Source organism: Hirundo rustica, chromosome 8 (assembly GCF_015227805.2).
Source record: "Hirundo rustica isolate bHirRus1 chromosome 8, bHirRus1.pri.v3, whole genome shotgun sequence".
In the NCBI taxonomy this organism is placed as follows: Eukaryota; Metazoa; Chordata; class Aves; order Passeriformes; family Hirundinidae; genus Hirundo; species Hirundo rustica.
The window spans coordinates 27,894,014-27,917,137 of NC_053457.1; the positions used below are offsets into that span (position 1 = coordinate 27,894,014).

General features: G+C 40.8%; 1 protein-coding gene across 1 annotated transcript in view; it reads left to right on the top strand.

Moving 5' to 3' along the window:
• The window catches only part of NHLRC2 (NHL repeat containing 2), a 31,925-nt gene extending 23,803 nt beyond the window's left edge, over positions 1-8,122 (top strand). Inside the window, exon 11 of the mRNA XM_040071142.2 lies at positions 441-8,122. Within this exon, the coding sequence (XP_039927076.1) occupies positions 441-706 (266 nt within the window). The 3' untranslated portion in view covers positions 707-8,122. The remainder of the gene's footprint in view (positions 1-440) is intronic.
• Positions 8,123-23,124: the final 15,002 nt, after the last annotated feature.

The window sequence follows — 23,124 nt, forward strand, 5'->3', positions numbered from 1 at the left end:
ATCATTTTACCTACAGTTTAATGTATTTATGGCAGATACCTTACCTGGTATGTTAGATCTCTGATGCAAATGTATGGTAGCCATTCATTTAACAAGTTTTGCTTGTGCATATCAGAATAAATTTTAATATCCTTTAAAGAGTGAATAGGAGAAATTGCAGTTCCATTGCATTTAAATAAGATGTACTGTATATATACACTTAGAGCGCTGATGCAAAGCCATGGATGTCTCCATCTTTAAGTGACCGATAAAGCATTTTTAAATTACTTTTCCTTTTTTTTTTTTTTTTTTCTGTTCACAACTGGAAAAATCAGGAAGGAGATTTCCTCTGATGTTGCAGGTGGAAAGTCCTTGTTGTCCTGTAGGTAGAGTAAGTGTTTGTGTAGCTTTCAGACATGGTGTTAAATAACCTAAAGATAAAATCTGTTCTTCTTTTGCAGATAACACCTGGTTGCTGCAAGGACAGTGTCTGACAGGAGAAATAAAGGATGTTTCCTGTCAAACTGTCATTCCCTTTCAGTTGCCTGGGAGCTGTGTGTCAGCTGAAGCCACCCTGGCCATCAAAGCGTGCCTCTACTACTGCAGCAAAGGTAGCAGTGCCTGTATGATGGCAGGAGTCTCGTTCAGCCAGCCCTTGCAGGTCACTGGCACAGACCGAGGCAGCTCCGCTCAAGTGGAACTGACACACACCTTTGTAACCAACTAACACGAAGCCAGCTGATTTCACACTTCATTTTGCTACCCACCATTTCTGTGGGAGAAAGTACAAATAGATAACTTCTCTCTCTTTCTTCCTGGAGCTTATGACAAAGCTAAGAAATAATATGCTTGGTAAAACGAAGTAGTTTTCCCTACAGTCTAACGGGAAAATTTATCATCACAACCTCATTTCTCTACATTACAGTAGCAGCAATAACTTTGTAATACTGTAGACTCTGTTGCCAGTTGTGAACATACTGGATGTCTGCCGGTCGTAAGAAGTGGGCAACAATTTTTAGAGTCCATTTGAAAGAGCTGGTGTTACTTTGTGATGTTACTGTAAGATCTTTGCACTGTAAATAGGGTTAGAGGAGATCATTTTGGACTAACACTTCAAAATTCCTTTTGTGCCCTTACTACATTTTAATAGAATGTCAAAAGGAAGTTTCTTTCTCTACTCTATAAAAGTATCTTGCTTATTCTTCTGTAATGACGCTTATGACACGTGTATTTTGGAAATACACCTTAAGCTAGGTGCAGCTCTAGTTTTATGCAAACTGAGTATTTTGCTTTAACTCAACATGACCGCCTTACATGAAGAGCAAAGGTTCATCTGTGAAAGGAAGCATTCAAGTTCCTGCAGAAGAATTTCATGCTGATTTTTAACAAAGAATGTGCCTCTCTGCAATGTCTATATGTATATAAAATAACCACCACACAGCCATGCTGGAGCCTCTCTGATACATACCGATTTGCATTTTATAGAAAGTGGTAGGTAATGGTTGAATATCTGCACTGCAAAAATTAAATGTCAACCATTTCAAGCAGGGTGATTCACTCCCATTTTTATGATTTCTCTGCAAAGACTATTCTGAAGACTTCTGTCTTGCATATACGTAATATTACGAAGAATATTACACTCTTGAAGTCTGATTCAGAATCTTTTGAAGTCACTGTTAGTCCTTGGATTTGTTAAGTGGCCACTGAACCAGAACTGTATACTTGATAATGGATTATTTACATTCATGTTTAGAGCTTCTGATCTTTTGCTAGAACACTGGTAACCTAATCTTTGAGTAAAATGCTTTAAAACTCTATTGCAAAACTCTGCCCTTGGTGGTTAAGTGTTTTGCAAATAAAATTCCCTCTATTTGCCATAATAAGTAGGGACAGGGTGAAGTGGAGGTGCAAGTTTATTACTTGAACTGGAAGAGTTTCCATCATGCTTAAGTGCTAATTGGGTTAGGCCCTGTGCTCTGGTCATGATGATCAGTTCTGAAGATTATTTTGTTTTAAGTTGAGAGATAGTATTATCACACATATTCTAAAGTGCAGTAGTGAAAGAATTTTTTTATAGTCTTTCCTAAAACAATTACTCCTGATGTCTGTCAGTAAATCCCCACTATCAGTTGTTGTTGCTTTTTCTGACTTAAAGGCTGACTGAAATGTTGGTCACGAACCCAAGAGGCTTTTGTTTAAGGGATCCATGTAGACTGGTGTGGTTCTTCCTTCCATTGAAATGCCAGTCTATCTGAGAGTTCTTTGTGGCACTAGAAATGTGGTTGTTATCTCACCTGTCAGCAAAGCAAGGGCTGAAATGTTATTTTTCTTAACATTTGGTTTTTAAGCAACTTTTCTAATTCACTGTTTCAGCTCCTTTGGGTAAGCCTCTCAATTCTCACATGCCACTTTGAAGAATGAAAAAGCTTTCCTACTTTGTTCACAGATGACAAATGCTGTTGGAAGGATGAAGATAAAGAAACTGATTTGGGCATTCATTGTTTTTTAGAATTTAGTAAAACTCAGTCTTTCACAATTTTTTGTTTATCTCTTTACCTTTGGAGAGTACTCAGGAAACCTTCAATCAGCTTGTAGATAGCCTGCAGATTTTCTGTTGCTCTCTGGAAAGAGCAAGCATTAGGTTCAGAAGTACAAAATAACAAACCAAATGGTCACAATTACCTTGAACATGTAATAAACCAGATGGAACTTTTCTCTCTCATTTTGTCCTATCGTAGAATGGTTTGGGTTGGAAGGGAGAGACCATCTGAGAGACCATCCAACCCCTGCCATGGACAGGGACACCTTCCACTAGGGCAGATTACTGAGCTGCACCCAGCCTGATTGTGGACACTTTCAGGGTCAGTTGGCATCCCCAACTTCTCTGGGCAGCCTGTGCCAGTGTCTGACCATCCTCACAGTAAAGAATTTCTTCCCAATATCCAGTCTAAATCTGCCTTCTTTCAGCTTAAAGCCATTCCCCCAGTCCTATCCCTACATGCCCTTGTCAAGTCTCTGTCCAGCTCCTGTAGCTCCTTCAGGTGCTGAGAGGTGCTCAAAGGTCTCTCCAGTCTTCTCCAAGCTGAACAACCCCAATTAAAATTTTCAGCTAGAATGTCATTATATTTTTCTATTTCAATTGGATCAGGTCATGCTTGTATTCCAATATTTAAAAGAAAAAAAAATCACAAATCTGTTTTTTTATTGACACTTTCAATTAATGTATTGCTGTAGGAGAAAGACTGTATTCCTCACTTTATTTAACTATAGTATATAATGTTTAATTGCAATACTGTAGTTATATTTTCATTCTAAGTGTTCTCTCCTTGCTCAGTCTCCGTGTTCACTGATTGGCCTTTAATCCTGTAGTCTAACATAAAGTTTTGTTTGTCCAAGGGATAGGGATGCACATTCCCAGAGTCACTATTTTTGTTTCACTTGTAGTGTACAGGTATTCAAATGTTCTGTGATTAGAAAAGCACAGATTTTTTTAGAGCTTATGATATTTAGGGATTCTATTTCCATTTCTTCCTCCAGGGTTTACAAGCTGCTCTTAGTAAAGCAACAAGTGCCATAAATTCCACCAGACAGGCAAACTGAATAGCATGTACAAGCTACAAGAAATTCAAGTACCAGAAAGTACTTCCAAATAGGATGCAGAAAAATAGGAAATGTTACTGTCCTGTAAAAAAAAATAAATCAGATATATTGATGACTGCTACCTCTTTGTATGGGAACTAAGTTTTTTGGTGTTCCCTGATATAAAAATTCTGAGCAGATTGGAATGGCTCAGCACTCGCAGATTTGTGTCTCACAGTAAAATTTTGTAATTCAGGGCCTTTTCCAAACATGACTTTTTTCTGGCTTTTACAGGTTTTGCAGCAGACCTTAATAAAGCATTAAAAGACTATAGCAAGTCTCTAAAGAGAATTGGTCATGGTTGATTTGTATAATGGGAACAAGTTCAGTGGCATTTTAAGTTTTTAGTTGAGGTGTTTGCATTTCTGGGACAGCTTTTGGTTTTGAATGGATGTATTATTAGTTCCATGAGATGTTTTTAGTAATTTTATTCAATTGCAGTATAATATTTTTTATTAGGCTAGAAAAAAGAGAATGTGTTTTTGAAGAGGGAGGATAATCTGTTTTAATAGCTCTTTCATGTTGTTTGAATTCAGTAATATCTTTCTGTAGTTTGCTCCCTTCTGTTAAAGGAAGGGTAGGGATATGATGACTGTGTAAACCTGTTGATGGGCACATATTTTATGCATATATTTTTAGTTGATTTCTTTTTGTGTTAGATTCTTGCATCCTTTTTAGCTTTTCTGTTGGACGCAGTTCACAGTTTGTGTTTGCCCTCTCATATCTTCCACCTGTAGAGCACTATAATGTTTGTATAATGCTGTGGTAGTGTGGTACCAAGCAAGTACAGACCAGGCAAGTAATACGTGAGGAAGTAGTTTTATAGCATCAGGTAAATGCCTTATCTGCTTATCGTGAGAAAAGGTGCATATGGCTTCCAGTATACTGTATATATTCTTAATGCACTGATTTTATTTCAGTAGGAAAATATTGTAGCTGAAACCATGGGTAAAATTGTTTTGTTGAGAGAACATCAAGAAAAATATATTCCTTACCTCTTGCTCAGAGGAGGGGGATGATGAAAATGAAGAAAGTTTCCTTCTTATGTAGGGCCATGTCCTTTTGTTCCTTTAATTATTGACTATTTATTTTAGCAAAGTTAGAGGCATTATTGACTACAAATTGTCTTGAATTTCTGATTCCTAGCAAGGTTTTCTACTTACATGGAAGCTTTAAATGTCTGACTTTGTAGAGTTATGAGTGACAGATCTTGTTGTAAATGGTTTTAGTTTAGCAGACGATAGCAGAAATTTCTGTACATTCTTAAGATCAGTAATCTTTTAAAATCACTGGTATTCATTGACTTACCTCAAAGACACGTTGAGGCTACACTCTCACATTAGTGTGAACTCAAAATTAAGTTTTCTTTCTTGCAAGAAGGTGTGAGATGTGCTGTGACACATTGTGTTCTCCAGGCTGCAGTTGTGCTACCTAAGGAGAATTTTCCACACACAGCAGCTCATCAGTCACCCCAGTAATTCTCCACTGAAATCTTCCAGGTCACTTGCTTATATAATCAACTAATATTACTGATTTATGTTAGCAAACATTTAATACTCAGAATTTATCATTACAATTTTCATTGAAGTTGGTTTGTCAGGGATTAGAGGAGCTTCTCTGTCCCAAGCAAACAAAGTATGGGAACGGTGACAAGTAATTGGAGATAATGTTTGTAAATGAGAGACCTCGTTATTTTTTAATTAAATCACAACATCTTGTGATTTAATGTTTTTAAACATATAACATCAATGTTTTTGCATTCAACAAGAGATCATTAATTTAGAAACAATATTCTAATAGTCTACAATATTCTAATATTTTACATTCCATTATGTTCATGTAACCAAATTTGAGTACTGTCTTCCATTAGAAGCGGCTGATCTGTATTTTATAGTTTCTGTACTCTAATAGATAGTCACTGCTCTCATTTAGGATTAGGATTCATTCCTGTTCAGGACTCATCACACCTACGATTGAGTTTCCAAATTTATCTTTGTTTCTTTGTCACACAGTTATAGGGGGGGTTGGTTAGGTTTTTGGGTCTGTCCTTTCCTGCTGTAGTTTCCGCAGTGAAATGCAGCCCATATCTCATTACTGTGGAGGGATCCAAGTAGGAAGGATAATTCCCTCCACCAGCTCCTTGCCCCTCCCCTGCTTCAGGGATGGGGATGTAAACAGCAAGTAATTCTAGATAACATTAGAACAAGATGATGTCCTCAGGTTAGCTTAATCAAGCTTTGCACTGATGCAGCTACTGTCAGAAGTTTTACCTTTACCTCTGGCGCTGTCCACTGAGGTCTTGAAGTTGTTTGTAGCTGTCCCAGGGTATCCCATCAAACTTGAGCAGGGATTCTGATGGCTCTTGGTTTCAGGAAACTTCGATGCTAGAGATTAAATACTTTAGCTGCTATAGGTTAAAATACTTTAGCTATTATGTAATTTGCTGTCTTGTTGCAGGTTGTTTAATTATTGTCAGGTAATGCACTCCTGCTGCAGATGAGAAGCTGGAAGCCTTGGGCGTGAGTTGAGGAATGTGTGTGTAGCTATAATTAAATATTGCTTAGTTTACCTCTTTGGTGGTCCATTACTTTCAAGCGTACCAGGGAACTCTGTCCAATTGCAGGCTCTAGGGCTAAGCAAAGGAATTGCAAGTATTCTTTAAGTCTTGCCTAGTTCCTTTGAAACACTGACAATTTTGAGCTTAAGAAATCCTGTTTAAAGAAAACCTGTTCATACATCTGCCTTAACGTAATGCTCTGTACTCAGCATGCCTCAGAAGAGAGATATTCCACACTATATTCTTTCCTATTTTGACGAAGGATTGAGAAATTCAACCCATCTGGTCATTGTCAGACTTCATAGAAAGCAAAACAGCAATTCCCAAATTAATTTTACACCCATTAAAAAAACCCAAAAAAACATAAGAGCCCATTTTCCAAGCTTTTGGTTAAACTGAAATACCAGGTTTGAACCATATATTCAAGGAATCTGTCCTGAGAATTGCATGAATCAGATTTCCAAATCTGGTTTTTAAAAATGAATTGATAGTGAAGTGGAGAAACAAATTGCTAAATGTTTTATCTCTTGAATATTTAACTTCAGAAGTGTCCCATTTTCACTTTCAAAATAGCATTAGAACAACTAAAACATTCTCCTCTCTGTCGTTATCATTGATGTACCATTAATCATTGTCTCTTTAAACCTGTGATGGATCAATGTGATTTTTTAAGAAAATCAATAAAGAAAAAGAAGGTAGTTGTTAAACAGTGACTGAGTGAAATCCAGGTGCTCCAAGATTAGTGGCAAATTTCTTTAGGGCCAAGAGTTTGGCCCAAGGTGACAGAAATTCTGTGTTTTTATTACATCTTGATGCCTGAAGGAAAAAATCAGTGCCTTTTGTAACAATACTTGAAAGTGTTTCTTTAAGAAATACTGGAGTACTGATTGAAATAAGGTTCCTTCCTAAGGACTTTCATGGTTTGCAAGCTTCAGAGGGATTTAATTCTACTAATTCTGAAACTGTGAAGAGTTTTCCTTCTCTGTCATGTTATTGAATTAATTTGAAATTAAGGTGCTTATTTGTCAAACTCCTTTTCTTACAAAACCCTTCAAAACGCAGTTGTGTCTCCATCTTGTGAGCTTGCTTCTGAAACTATTGTTACCTCTTTTGTACACTCTAGAACAAACATGGCAGGGAGACTTCAAACAGCTTGCTGAAATTTGGGTTTGAGTGAGATGGAAAGCAAAACATGCACTGATCTAAAGAGGCAAAGGTGATGCCTCTTGGTTTTCGAGGGGTGGAGGGTTGGTCTTTGGTTTGGAGTTGTTTTCATCTGTTCTACAGGTCAGCAAGGATGCTTTACACAGCAGAAGGTTGTGTGTAGGGGCAGCCAAGAAGGGTCAGGTTATCTCACTGTGAAAACATGTGACTTCATTTAGGATCTGCTGCTGGGATATCTGAAAACCCCAGCAGTATAATGCTAGTGAGGAAATTCGCATTTGAGCACTTATCACCTTGAATGTCTCCAGGTGGTTTAAGGAGAAAGATAGGAATTTCGTTTTCTTCCATGAGAATTTCAGTGTTGCTTTGTAGGCATTGGAAAATTTTGTCTGTTCTTTGAGACACTAAACCTTTATTTCTCCATTACATTTGATGCAAAGCCTTTCACATATCTGATTATTTTAAAAATGAGGTTTACATTTGTTGTTACAAAATATGAGAAGAATTAAAATGAAAGCACTTCATCTGCAGCTGATCTGGGTCATGTAAATTCTTCACAGTGTTGCCTAACAGTGTTCTTAACAATATTCATAGATGATGATCCTTTTTTAAATAAAGGGTAAATGTCCTGTAATATTATGAGAACAAATAAATACACTGTAGAAGAAATGTCAGCCTTGGCTATCAAACCAACAGATAAACAGTGATTAAAGAATGTACGCTTTCTCCTGTGCAGCCTCTTTCTCCTTGTAAAGCTTTTTCATGGAAAAATAAACATTAAAAAATTTCATGTTTTCTTTCAAGGCTGGCTTTTTCTGTCAATCCTTGTGTGAACACAGATCTAGAAGTTATGAAATGTGTCTGCTGTGAGGGGTTGCAGCTTGAATAAAAGGCTTTCATTAAGAAGTACTGATTGTTTCCCACTCCCTTTGCCACAGGCTCTGCAGCCGTGGGTGTCAGTCGGCCCTTCAGTGACCGAGGGTCTGTAAAACAGCGTGAGTCGTGAGGACTCCCCCCTCCAGGGCTCTGGGAACAAGAGACCTGCTTTTATTTTCATTTCTGCACGTAAGAGGCATTAGAAATGGTGCATTGCATGAGTCACAGGCTGCCTGATTGTGTCCTTCAGTTTATTGCAGAGATCCCAGAGCAAATTTAGCTACTGGAAGAGATGCCTCTGCATGGAGCTCCACTTGAAGCAATGTTTGTTACTGTGGTTAGGCTGTGCCACACTTTGCAGCACGTGGGTGCCTGTTTAATTATAATTATGGTTGAACTGTATGTTTTTTTACATTTATAAGCTTTATGTTTTTTTAATAATTGTTTTACTCAGATAAGTTTTGCAGCTTTGACCAAGAACCTGTGGGTACAGGGCAATAATGCAGGCTCTCATGTGCTCCAGTACAAGTGGAGATGGACACCAGCATGCCTACAGAGATGACCTCTTATTTGTGCTGCTCACCATGTGTTTATTGATACAGTGATTTCTCATTACTGAAAGCATTGTGTAACAAAAATTCTGGAACATCTACTGTAGCTCAGCCTCATAAATTGTAGTGTAACTGTGTTGAATTTGTGTCATTCCCACCACCCCAGTAAACATTATTCCTCGTGTTTATTCATCTAGTCAAATATTTGAAATATTTATACACACTACTTATAAAATTCAGCTTTCTTTGATTTTCATGCAGATGCAGTATATTCAGCTTAGCCTGATGCATTAAGTCCAGATTTGACAGACATTCAAATTGGATTGAGATTTCTGTTTTACTAAAATGTTCATCAAGAGCTTCTGCCAAGCTAAACTCAGCTGGTTTAGGTCAGGTCACACAATCTCTCAGCATCTTAGTGAGCATTGGCCACAGATCACAAAGCTGAACCTTGACTGGCTTCCAGTCGTCATCTCTGAAATGACACCTTCACCCCCAACTTCTCAGTGTTCTTAAAACAGAAATCCTGTGTGAACACGGACCTGTACATTCTACATGCAAACAAGTCTATGATGTTTTCATTTCTAATGGCATTTGTGGGGCGGAGCTGGGCTGGTGCATTTTGCCAGAACCCCGGGAGGCACCGCTGGGTGCAGATTTCTGTGGTCACAAAGTCACTGCTCTAGGAAACTATTAATTAGCTTGTTTCTAAAGGCAAGGGAAAGGAACCTTTCATGTTAACATCACTAATGGGGCCAAGATATTTTCTTGTTATTGCAAGGGATTCTGCAATCTCCTGCCAAGAGCAATTTACCTGGAGATTGGGTAAATGGGGCTTTAAGCAGCTCCTCTCCCTGCCCTGTCCTTCCCATCTGAAGCAGTTTCCTGTGGCTGTTCAAACTCATGACTCTGCTGCCTCATCTGAATTTTATCTTTTCTGCCTGTCACCCTGGTATTGTGTGCACACAATCCCACCAGAACTGAAAACAATACCTGCTGGCTATTTTAGATGCCAGTGTGGGTAGCAAAGTTCCACCCTTGCTGTAACAGGGCTTTCTAGAGTGGGTTTGTGCTCCTTTGCCCTCTGCTTTAAGCACAGAAATCAAAGCAGAGGTGAGGATTTCAGCCTTGGTATGTAAAGGAGTAGCTTTCTAAAGTGTTGCTACAGCAGCACATACTGTTTCTTTTTTTGGAAAAGCATTAGCAAGTTATAACCCGTAGTTAAATCTCTCCATAATTTTACTATCTCAGACATTCCCTTAAGCAGATTATATGGGAATGCTAGTGCTCAGAGCTCCTAGCTCAGGCTGTAAATTCTGGGTGTATTTTCCAAACCCTGAACAAAGCTGTAATGTCAAGGAGTAGTTAGATATTAATGAAGATGTTGTTTCACTAAAACCAAACATTTAGTCAAACTTACCCTTGTGCTTCATAACTTCGGAAATCCATTCACCATGGAACTGCAATGTTATTTTTTAAGTTATCATTGCAATTACTGTCCTTGAGCACTAAGTAGTTGTTCTAACACTGTCTTTATTTTCTAACAAGAAGGCAGCACATCAGGTTTAATATCTGCTTTAGACAGCAGAGCTTGGGCGAGTGAAGTAGTGAAGTGAACCCCATCTGAGATGACAGCACAAAAAGTGTGAGGTGTTTTAATCAGAGCAAAGCAGAGTCAGCAGTTCAATGATGTTTTTATTGATATAATGATTTATCATTGATGAAAGCACTGATGTGTGTCAGCAGCAAGCATAAGCAGTCATTTCCTCAAGGCCTGTGCGCCTTCCCTCCCCTTCCTTGTGCACATTGACACACTTGACTAAAGCTGTGATGTTTTCCATGTTATCCGGGGTTGATACTGAGACACGGAGATCACCAAGAATGAGAGATGTAACCATTTTTTCAGAATCTGAATACATTCAGCAAGTGGAACCACAGGAGTAAATATAACATTGAAATGCACTAAGCGGTGCATAGGTGCATCAATGCCTAAGTGGCAGTTCAATCCAAAGGAAACTTGCTGGGGGCTGCTGAGAAACCCATCATTTAAATTTTTCTTTCCTCTATGCAGTTGAGTGAAGAAGATGGATTTAATTTGCATTTTTGCCATGCTCTTAGCAGTGGAAGTGCTATAAAGTGCTGTTGTTATCATAGACTCAAATCAGACACGCATGTGGCAGAACTTCTGAGAGCTTATGAGGAAGATGCAGAGGGTGTAATGGAGTCTCTAGCAGACAGTGACAAAAATTTGCCTCACAAATCCACTGCTAAGTGTAAAATGAAACATTTACTGAGTCATAACTGGATTAGTTATGAATTTAAACTAGCAAGGGATTAAAATTCTTATTTACTTAAGGTTGCTGAACAGAACTGTTCTCTTTAAAGGAGGCTTAGATTACATGGAAGTACATAAAATAGAGAAGAAATACAGAACTTAGCCAAGATGAGTGAAATAGGATGGATGGAATATTTTATATAGAAGTGGGTATTTTTTCCAATATATTACAAACTTGCTGATTTTTAAAAAATGCTTTTGTTTAAATGTTAGTGGATTGAGGTCTCAACAGCTTTGAGACCCATTTCTGGTCTATGTGAGATCATCACGTGTAATCACAAGACTGAATGTTTTTCTTACACACTTGGTACAGGGTCTTTCCTGCTTTCACATACAGTGGTGGCCTGATCACCCTGACACCCTCTGGCACTCTGCATATCACAGCTTTTTTCTTGACAGTATAAGAGAGACTGCCTTGCTGCAGGCACCTGACAGCAGGCATGCATCTGTTTTCCAAGAACAGTCTAGCTCAGATGAACCTGTCAGTGACTGTTTTCCACATTCTCCTAACCTGCAGAAAGCTTAGGGACTACCTTGTACAGTGACAAGCAAGAAATTACCAGGATTCAATCCATGCTCAACTTCACACAGTCTCTCAGGAAAGTTGTATTTATAATGAAAGTTCTCCCAGGAAGGAAATATTTTGCTGTTTGCAGAAAATCCCAACAAGTTTACCTAGAAAACTTGAATGTTTGGAACTTGTTTGCAGTCAAGTAAAGAAATTTTCAGATGGAGGAATCAAGTTATCCCAAAGCAATTCTGACTTGCCACCTTGACAGTGTGCAATGATACATCCTGGTGGAAGGTGTCCCTGCCCATAGCAGCGGGGCTGGAATGAGATAATCTTTAATGTCTCTTCCAACCCAACTCATTCTACGATTCTATAATCCCATACTTTCTGGTTGTTATCGTTGTTGGGGCTTTATTTGGGGTTTTTTGGTTTTGTCAGCTAAGGAAATTAGTGAGGAAAATTCAGTAGAATTATGTTCCAGCAGCACTTCAATAGCACATCTCAGCATTAAAGCCTACTGAATTCTCACTTTGAGAAGAGTCTCAATCCACTGGTAAGCTTGACTCTATGATATGAACCACACAAAGGCTGAACCCTCAGGTGGAATTAATTTTCCTGCTTCTAAATGGGCAGTGGAGTTTATACATTTCTCTCAGGCAGCAAATAGATGCATTTATCCCTGCATTGATGTGCTCCTCTTGTTAATCTCTGCTGAGTTTTTTTTAAATGACCATCACATGACCCTGTTCACTCTCCATTCATCTCTGTAATTAGTTCTCCCAAGGCTTGTAGCCCAGTAACCATCTGCTTGTAGCTCCTTTCTCTGGAAAGAAAAGCAATTTAGTTTCTCTAGTATTCAAAAAAAAAATTACTACTACCCTGTGCATCCCTTTCCCTTTTCTCTTTACTCTCATGAGATGTGTTATTTGCAAGAGGTTCTACTTCCTCTATTTCACCTCTATACCACATCCCACTAATGTGGCTGTCTCCACGCTGACCATTGAAATTGCTCTCAGCAAGGTTTCTAATTATCCATTGCTAACCATCTTCAGTCTTCTTGGTCTGCCAGTTGCCTTCAATGTATACAAACAGTCTTCTGGTTTTGAAATGTTCATTTTGTTTGCCTCTGTACTTCCCTTTATTCCAACTCTCTGCATACTTTGGACACTGCTCATTCATCATGTTCTTGGTTGAACAGTCCACTTTCCCGTCTCCAGATTTTGGTGGGAATTCCTGTGGACTGCTACTCTTCTTTCCCTGATCCCTTTTCACATTTTGTCTCTGGATGGTACAAAAATCCTCAACCACCTCCTCTGCTGAGGAGTCAGAGTCCTCCCTCTCTCCTCCAGAATGTCTTTTTCTACTAACAAAGTCTGACCATTTATCTTCCTTTGACTTTATAAAATGTACTATACCTGAAAACTCATCATCTGTTTATTACTCCTCTGTGTTACTCCTTTCCTTTTGTAAGCAAACTTTTGCTTGGTTACAATTAATCTGGTTACAGATTAATTTTTATTCAGATTACAGACAAGTCTTAGAAGTTTATTCTACTTTTTTGAGTAGTTTAAACTACTCACTGGTTCCTTGCATTTGCAACTTGCTATCTGAATATCAGCAGGTTTTTTTCCACCTTTTCTCTGCTCTCTCTAATCCGAACACTTGTTTGAGGTTTTCTACCTCATGTCTCAGTTTCTACAATACACCATGTTAGTTACAGAATTCTGTCTCAAAGGTGACTCTGGCAGGTGTTGATTTCACAGTCCAAAGGCTGGTGACTGAAACATGACTTTCTAGAATCCAGGTGCCAGCTCTCCCTGCTTGTTGGTATCAACCTTTACATATTTCACTGTGCTTCTCAGCCTGGTCATTTCCTATTTGTGAGATTCTATTAATTTTCAAGATACAAACTCCAGCCTCTGGGGTTTTTTTTAATCTTTCTGCACCATTACCCACTCTTATTCTTGCAAATATTGCACAGCTAGGCTCTGAGGCTTCCCCTAATTTTTCAAAAGGATTTTCTCATCAACACTGGCAAAACCTTTCTTACAACACTGAAGTGTCATCAACTTTTAGGCTCTCCTGGACTAAGATCACTCACTCCTACACCAATAATATCTCATTGTTTGCTGTCAGACTCTGTCTGCTGGCTGTGCTGTGCCATTTGGTGCCTGGTGTTGTCCATCAGTTGTAAAATCTCAGTGTTAGCTCTCCATGGACATGGGATTTTCTTCTCTTCATGTGTTTACAGAGCACGCAGTGCCACGGAGTTTTTCCTGAGAACTGTGGTAATATAAATGGTAATAACAGTTGGTATGACAGGTTTATTTCCCTGGCAGTGCTTAATCTTAGCAGAACAGCTTTTAAAATTGATTTGGGAGCCAGAAGGATAAAATAGGTGACTTGTACAAAATATTAATTTCTGCTTCCATCAATCCAATGTCTTGATTTTGCCTACGCGTTTGTAGATAAATCTCCCATTGCTTGTCCCACCGAAGCTTAAGCAATGTATAGGAAAATAAATTTAAAAAGACTTTCCTGAACTGGGGGAATTTTGTCCTTAGTCCAGGAATTCCAGAAGGGCACATGGAGTTCATCTGAGCTGGATGTCTGTGCAGGTTCAAATCCTAGAGTATCCAAAGATTTTATCATGCTTTTAATAAGGAAGTTTAATCACATACTGAAAAAATGAAGTTGAAGTTGGCTAAAGATGCATTTGCCTTCATGATATTTCTTGGCTTTTTTTCTCCTCTAGTGGATGAGCAGACAATTGATAAAAAACGCAGGAGCATCACACATGGGGTTTGATCCTGTGGTGTGACCTCTGACTTCCTCCAAAACACAGCAGATCCTACACATGTGAGGGAAGGGATGAGCCTTCCCTCTGTGTGCTGCTGCAAAGGGCACGTTTGCAGTCTTTGGGAGGCAAGTTTTGTGGCTGTGTTTAATTCCCATAGAACTACAGTCCATGGCCTTGGAAAAGCCACCAGGCTGCCCCCTGTTACCTTACGTGGGGATCTGAGTGACTGATAAACACCGACCTGGCTTTTTGGCACTGAACATCTGGAAGGTCACAAACAGTTTCCTGGATTTAATTTGAAGGATCAAGACTGTGGCAGAAGGATTCAACCTCCTCAGCCACAGACCTTCTGTTCTGTATAAGCTGTTCTTTGCACACTTCTCCACACTCAGCATCAGAAGCTGCTTCCCATCATTCCCATAACCTTTGCTGCCTGTGCTCCCACTGCTCCTGCAGGCTCCCAGGTCCCTCTGGCAGGGAGAGGCTCTTGGCAGTTTGGACCACAGGTTGTTTGTTCTGAGCAAAGGCAGTAGTCAAAGGCCTGTTAGCACCAGTTAAAGGACACTCTTCTGTGGGAAGCCTTTCTCAGCAGACAAGGAAGATGTGGTGACCTCCCATTTGCTGCTGTCACTGCCAGGACTTTGCTGCAGTTCATGGAATAAGTGATGAATAAGTGATGATTTCACCTTCAGTGCTGCAGAGCTGCAGCCCAGACAGGAGGAAATAGAGGCATTTATACCCGAGAGCAGCAATCTGCCAGGTTTGATGTCTCTGTCAGTGAGAGGAGGTGGAAAGCCTTGCCCTGAGATGGAGCTGTGTGATCCCTCCGTGTCAGTGAGGAATCATGGAGCATTCCAGCTGCGCCACCAGTGGAACCACCCTGACAGTTGGATGGTCAAAAGCCCTTTTTTGGGGGAAGCTCTGCCATGACACATAAATCTTCTGGCCTGGTCTGGTTTATTTTTACCTTTAATCCTGAAGAATTCCTGTCTGATATTCTAACCTTGTTTTCTGATGTTTTATTAGAACTAACTTGCAAAGCCTCCTTCCAGTATGTGAGGAATCCTGAGCTCAGCTCTTCAATAAAAGCTGCCTTTTTAACTCTTTCACACCTTCCCCTAGTTGATTTTTCTATTAAGGTAATAGAGAATCTAAGGAAAATATTGGAAGGAATAGTGTACTCTTTTTCTTTTTCTGTAAAATGGAGGGGCTTGAAGTGTAAAGCACCCAATACATGACATTAACCTGGGAAAGAAGCATCTAAGACAAATAAAATTCAGCAACAAAAATTAAGATATCATTTTAGGATCTTAAATTTTTTTCACAGATTCCCTAACTTTGGTTTATTTCTTTTAAAGTCTGAAGAGGGTCACATATGTACCTGTCCTGGTTGGACAATACCTTTCAAGATATAAAAAACAACCTATAGTTAATGCAACTAATATTCTAGTCAGGAATGTAAGGCTGCATAACCAAAGCTGTCATAAAACACAAGAGAGCCCAAGCCAGGTCTTATCCTTTATGGCAGTGGGAGAAGAGAGTACTCAGTTCTCAGTGATTATATGGCAGTTTCATACCCTCTCAAGCAAAAATAAGCACTGTCCTTGATGGTACTGGCTTACTAATATACTACATTCTAGTACACTTGGCTTTCCACTATATTCTTTCTTGGATGTCCATTATAGAAGTTCTGAAAATTCTGCACTTCCTTATTTAAAACCTTTGACTGCAGATCACTCCCTCTCCGAGAGAACTGACAGCCTGTTATAAGCAGACCTCTGTGGTGACAGATATGTGATTATATTTAAATAGCCCCATCATAAAAAGCATTTCCTAGATTTTTTTTCCTTAGCCTGATATTTAAGAGGTTGCACTACATTTTCTGTGCCATTAACGAAACCTTCTGCAGTGTGAAAAAGGAATTAAAAGCCCCGAATTAAGCATGTAGGTGCCATTTATCCTACAAAATAAACATGGAAAAAATGGGGGGAAAAAATCTGCAATGCGTCTGAGAGCTTCTCATCATGGCAAAAAATGTTCCAGTCTGCTCAAAGAACAGATGAATTTGGATCTCACTTCCAAAGAAAGGCTCCTGCTGCTAATCTCTGTGTCCTGTTGTTTGAACTCGGCAGCTTCAGAGATGATAAGGATATGTTGTTATGCAAACTATCCAAGTTTATTTACACAGCTTCTTAAAACAGATTCTTTCAGTGGTATGGCCAGGTGGTTAACATTGATTGTCAGATTTTTCATGCATGCCAGCTTGGTAGTACACACCCTCCATCCTGTAAGCAAGATATTGTCTGTTGTACAATGCTCCGTCATTCTAAATCTCAGGGGTTAACACGCTCTCATCTTTAATCTCCTGGAATTCTTCTTTTTCCTTTGATTTTAAAACATATGAACATTTTCACAGAGCAAATCCTCAATAAACACAATTTAAAAAATCAAATAACCTTATTGTAATAAGTTAGCCGAGACTCCATTTCCTTCATGCAGGAAAAGCCAATTTTTTATTTTCACAAGTCATTTTATACAGTTTTTACAGACCTTGTGTACAACTTTAATTGGTTGATAGCTTTCTTGCCAATTACTCTATTGGTTACCGAAAAAGGTATTCTACTTGTCTGTCAAATCTCTCTATTCTTGTATTGTTTACATATTTTCTTTACTGATTCTCATGGGACAAATCCCTTATTACTGCAGGTGCGTTTCTTTTTCAATCCAAGAACAGGTTGTTATGCTAACGCATTTTCATACAAAGATTGTTTTTGCATAGGAACTTGCAAATGACTGAGAAGAAGTGACAGGCTAACTTTGGCAGTTCAGCAGGGCCTGATTTTATGAGGCCTTTCTTTTATAATTCTTTTACCTGTCACAACATCTCCCTCTTTTTTATTAAATTAAAATCCCATATGGTCTGATGTTAAAACAATTTGCATCTTATTAAGGGTATTACCAGTTATCTATTAAATACGGGACAAGATACATAAAAAACCGATCACAATCAATAAAACTTATTAAATCCAATCATGTCACTGACACAGGGTCTCACAGCATGAGAGAAAATATAAATGTCCAGTGTCTTTAGGGGAAATTGAGATAAATGACCATTGTTCTAAAGTCCAAATAGTTGAGACTCAGGACAAAGTCCATGAGCTGGAAATGTTGACCTTTGACATCACTGAATGTCCTTTTGGGAGCCTGGAACAGGGAATAGCTGAAGAAGCTTAGTAAGAACACTATACTACGATGATGACATAAAGCTTTTGTTGATAAGTTTCCTCCCTAAGTCTCCAGCCACAGCCAAGTTCTGGCACTCCTACTTTAGCTCTAGTTCTGGTTAGGAAGGCTGGGTGATGGTCAGGTCATTTCTCTTCTCACTGGGCCTCATCTTCTCAGAGGCAATTGATGTCTGATCAAATGAACAGATGACTACTTTTACCCTGTCGATGATAAAAACACATGCATTATCTTCTCTTTAAGTTACTGAATTAATAAAAAAAGACAAGGTGGGGCTGGGAAAGAGAAAAAAAAAACTCCGGCCGCTGCCACCTTGCAGCTGCTGAGGGGGAAAGGGAAAAACAAACGGCGCGGCGTTGTGCTCCCATCCGTGGGGATGAGATTCTCAGCTCCGCAATGCCCGGGCAGCGGTGGCGGCGGGAGCTCCCGGGGCTGCCGCGTCCCCGCCTGCCCCGAACACCCGCGGGACAAAAGCGACACAAAAAAAACACCTCTAAAGGCCGCGTGTAGCAAAAGGGGGGAAAACGCCGAAAACAAATACAGAAAAGGTTAGATGGGCACAAAGCGTTCGTGGCCCCGGAGAGCCGGCGGGGCTGTTGGAAATCCCGCGCAGAGCCCGTGAGGGAAGGGGAGAACGGCCATTGGAACATCAGCTCTGGGGAGGAGCTGCGGGCAGGGAATGTGCTCCGCTTGCTGCCGCCGGCAGAGCTCCCGCGTTCCGTACGGAGCGGAGAACCGAGCGGTGCCCGGGGCTTTCGGGAGGATAAAACTCACCCGCAGGGAGCTGCCCCAGCCACCGCGGCCACCGCGGCTTCCCGGGGAGCGGGAGCGGCCCCGCCGCGCCGCCCGGGGCACTGTGTCCCGGTGTCCCTGTGTCCCTGTGTCCCGCCGGAGCCATTTCACGGGGGCACACGCAGACCGGTGCCGCCTCCAGGCTCTCTGTTCGGTTCGCCGGGCGGCCGGCGTCTTCACACGGCTTAGACTGAAAGCACTTTCAAAGTGGTGATAACGTTTTTAAATAGTTTTTTTCAACATGAAAAAATGGAATTAGAAGGTAATCTTTCCATCGTTCGTGGGTAGAGGGAACAGAAAAGGACCTACAGACACAGGAGATACTGAACTGGAGCCCGCGGGGGGAGCGGCTGCCGCAGCAGCTGCGGTCCCTTCAGCAGATTGCAATTTTTTAAACTTAATTTCTAATAAAATACCCTGTAGGTAGCGATTTTGTGGCTACCATATCTTCCCCTATGGCTGCTACCCACGAAAACTGCCCCAACCCGTCCCACCTCTCGAGAGAAAAGGCGTTTTGTGCATCTACTCTCACGGTGTTTTCTACGGCATAGTAATAAAGTTGGCAATTTTCCTTTTATCCTGTTTTATCCCCTGTTTGTGCAATATAAGGTGCCCACACACGTACTCTCGCTGTTTCGTCAGTTGACATTCGTGATGGAGGACTTCCCCTCTTTTACTCCTCTTTAAAACTCAGCGGGACGTTACCCCGCGGCCTTTCGCGTGTGTTATCGCTCCGCGCCGAGCATCTTCCACAGCGGATTTTTCACGACTCTTTTTGGCCGCTGTCTCCGCGGCTCAAGGCTGTCGCTCTCCCACGATTCTGGATCGCGTCTCCGCGGCTCGCTTGGTCCTTTTTCCACGGTTCTTCAGGCCGTGGCCCGCGCCTCCTCGGACGCGATCTGTTTCCCGGCCCTGGGCCGTCCCCGCCATTCGAGACCGCGTCCCCCTCATCTGCGGTTCCTCACCACGGCTTTGGGACCGCTGTCTCCCCACGTCTCAGTGGCCGCACTGCATTTTTCGGTCCATGTTCACCCCACCCCCGGCGGCGCCTTCCCGGGAGCTGTGTTTGTTTTTGTGTTTGTGTTTGTTTCTGTGTTAGTTTCTATCCCCGTGCGCTCCCCGCTCGGGTCCCGCTCGGCCGCTGGCTTCTTGTCTTTGTGTATTTCGTGCCGTCCCGTCCTGCTGGAGCCGCAGCCTTTAGCTGCTTTGTGTATTTTCTGTTTGAATTTCCTTTAGCTGCGGGCTGTTCGTTCCGAATTTCGAGTCCCCTCTCGGCTTGGCCCCGCGTCCCTTTTCGCGGCAGGCTCGGCCGTCGCCTCCCGCCATCGCCTCGGGTCATCAGCTCTCGTATAAGTGACTTCACCGAGACTCCGTTTTCTTCATACGGAAAAGCCAATTCTTGATTTTCACAAGTCATTTTATACAGTTTTTACAGACCTCGTGTGCAACTTTAGTTGGTTGATAGTTTTCTTGCCAATTACTCTATTGGTTTCTGAAAAGGGCATTCTACTTGTCTGTCAAATCTCTCTATTCTTGTATTGTTTACATATTTTCTTTACTGATTCTCATGGGACAAATCCCTTATTATTGCAGGTGCGTTTCTTTTTCAATCCAAGAACAGGTTGTTATGCTAATGCATTTTCATACAAAGATTGTTTTTGCATAGGAACTTGCAAATGACTTAGAAGAAGCGACAGGCTAACTTTGGCAATTCAGCAGGGCCTGATTTTATGAGGCCTTTCTTTTATAATTCTTTTACCTGTCACAACATAACTAAGCAGCTTTTAGTTCAAAATTAAGTTATGTATCAAGCAGGAATCTTGATATGATTGACTAGCACAATGCAGTGCTAGTCTACCACAGAGTCTTTCATCCATGCAAATCCTGTGAGCACTTTACTGCTCCCAGATTGTCAGGTGAGCTTTCTGTTCTAAATATTTTTAAGTGGCTTAAGCACTTAAGTGCTCAATTCTGGGATTCCCGACTTAATGTTTCCTCAAAGGATCTATTTTGCAAAGGATGGCTGTTCATCTTCTGCTATCTATAAACTGAGGCAACAATTTAACTGAAAGCCCTTTATAACAGCTGGGAATTGTCAGGTCTTCTGTATTTTAAATAGCTTTGCTTCTGCATGGGATATAAATCACAGAATAAAATGTATGAGGGAAAATGGGAAATGGAGATACCACCTTATGCGCAAAGGAAATGCTGAAGATTTATTGTCGGTGATTTTCTTAAATCTGCTTATACAGCCAGGACAATAGTTTCCAGAATAGATATGGCTGTAGTATTTCACATTCATAGGTCAGCAGTTTGTGGGGGACCTCTGAAGAGCTCAAACTCGAACTAAAGGGCACTGATAGTAATGAAATGTCTTCCAGTGAGCACCAAACTGCCTGGGGCTGCTGGAAATCACCACCAGTGAGGGCTTGGTGTCAACCTACCCCTCACCAAAGTGCTGAATGTGACATTGGGAGCTTTGGTGTGTGTTGAGAACATCTCTGAATCAGTGTCACAGGCCTCAAGCTTTAACTGGAGCCCTCAGCACATCAGAACAGCATTTTTGGGGGGAAAAAAAGAAAATTCTTATGCCTAAGTCAAGTTACAACAACTTAAAAAGATCAGTTGGGCATTTTGTGGCCTGTGTCACCAGCAGGGTTATCTGAGCGAAGGCCATAGTAACTTAGATTACTTTATGTTTGTTGTGGACTAGAAAACAACAGCCTCAAGAGACAAGAATAACAGAAACAAAGTCACCTGAATTCTAGACACCTTGGAATCCAAAAATTATTTTCACTTCACTGTCTCTTTTGATATTACTTCCCCTAACAATAACGAGTGCCTCAAAAACTGTGTATTGCTTTCCAGGTAAGCTTGACCTTTCTTGCTTTTCTTCAACAAGTGACACGGATAAAATTATACAGCTGACAAAAGAGCAAATAAATAATCCAGCTATGAAGGACTTATATTGAAACTGTGGGAAAATACATAGTGTGTATGACATTCAGGAAATGAGTAAATCACCACACTTGTAATTCTTGAGTGAAAGACCACAAGCAAAGTTTGCAGAGAATTTGCAGTATCTATGGAGCAATATCCGTGAACAGTAAACCAAAACTTCTGAGAATGTGTGTGGCGTTTGGGAGGACAGAAACACTCACTGAATATTAGAATATTTCAAGTTGGAAGGGATAATATTGTGAGTTTCATTCATACAGATACCATTCTCACTCAGTTTACATCCCCCAAAACTGCTTGTTCAGAAACCAGAAATTTGTTGGCCAGAAGGTTCCTAAGTAGGGAGCAAACAAGAATTGTCCATTTAACAGCTATAAAACACCCATTATAGGTAGTGTCAGTCTGTTCTTAGTGGTCATGCAGCCAGCCTCCAGAAATATGTCATCAAAGCTGACTGGCATTTGGACTGCAGAAAGAGAAATAGGAAGTTGGAAGTAAATGCCTTTTAGCAGATCTTTCCAGAACTGAGTTAAAGCATAGTGCTGAAAAGACAGTAACAGGCATTTTTGTGCAGTACATTTCATCCCCAGATCTGGTTAATCTGGAATAGCTGCTGCCACAACTGGGGCTGTTCTGTGGATGAAAGGAGTGTCCCTCTCTATTCCAAACTAGAAAGAATGTGCAGAAAGCAAAGATACACAAATTAAATCCAGCCAAGTTTTTCATTACTTTATTTATATTGGGAAGGTGAAAGACAGAGCAGACTTTCTAGGCTATTTTGGTAACTGGAATGATTTAAAAACGTGGCTAGGCAACAGTGTGTACAGACCTTAGGCTGTTCTGCCAGCTCACCTAAGTCATCATCTGCAGCATCATTTGCTATTTGGTTACTAGAAATCCTTGGGGCTGAGCACTTCAGTCATGCTGCAGCATTCCAAATAATTTCAGTTGGGTTTTTCTGTTTATCACCTCAGGACATCAGAGTATATCATTGGATGAGTCACTTCATTTCCCTTTGTGCTCTGCTCTTGGGGTTGGACTGAGGATGCAATGCCCAACCTGTGCTAGATGCACATCAGCTGCAGAGAGGAGTCACTGGAGCTGCAAGGTCCTGCAGCTCGCTATGGCTTGTCTATGTCATACACTGGAAGCTGAAAATCTTGGCTCCTGTGACAAGGGAATGAGCAGCAGAGAGACAGGAACCTGAGCCCTGATTTCCAGATCTCCACAGACTTGTAGGAAAGGCCAGTGGTACCCAGGAGAGAGCCTGTCCTCGAGCAGGGCTGGGCTGTTGGGCCAGGAGGGAAGCTCCATCACCTCAGTACTGTGGCCCTCACAAACACGTGTGAGTGCCTGAACACGAATGTAGGGATTTCTGTAGTCAAATCTGGACATGGTGTTTAGTTTCCTGTGGGCTGGGCACTGGGATGCAGAAAATCTGGTTGCTCTCCAAGGCCACTTACACAGCACCTGGGTCACAGTCTGAATTTCACCCTTAAGTACAAGTCCTCATTTCAGTGTTCTCTGAAGTTCTCCTTGAGCTTTTAGACCTTAGCCCTGAAAAGATAGTCTCTTGATAAGATACACAGTTTAATAACCCTTTTAAAAATAATAAGGAAGAAAGAAAATTGAGAACCCAAATTGTGCAGGGTAAGGTCAAATACTCAGTTCCTTCTCCAAACTGAGCTCATCACACTTGGAAAATTCAGGACATAGCTG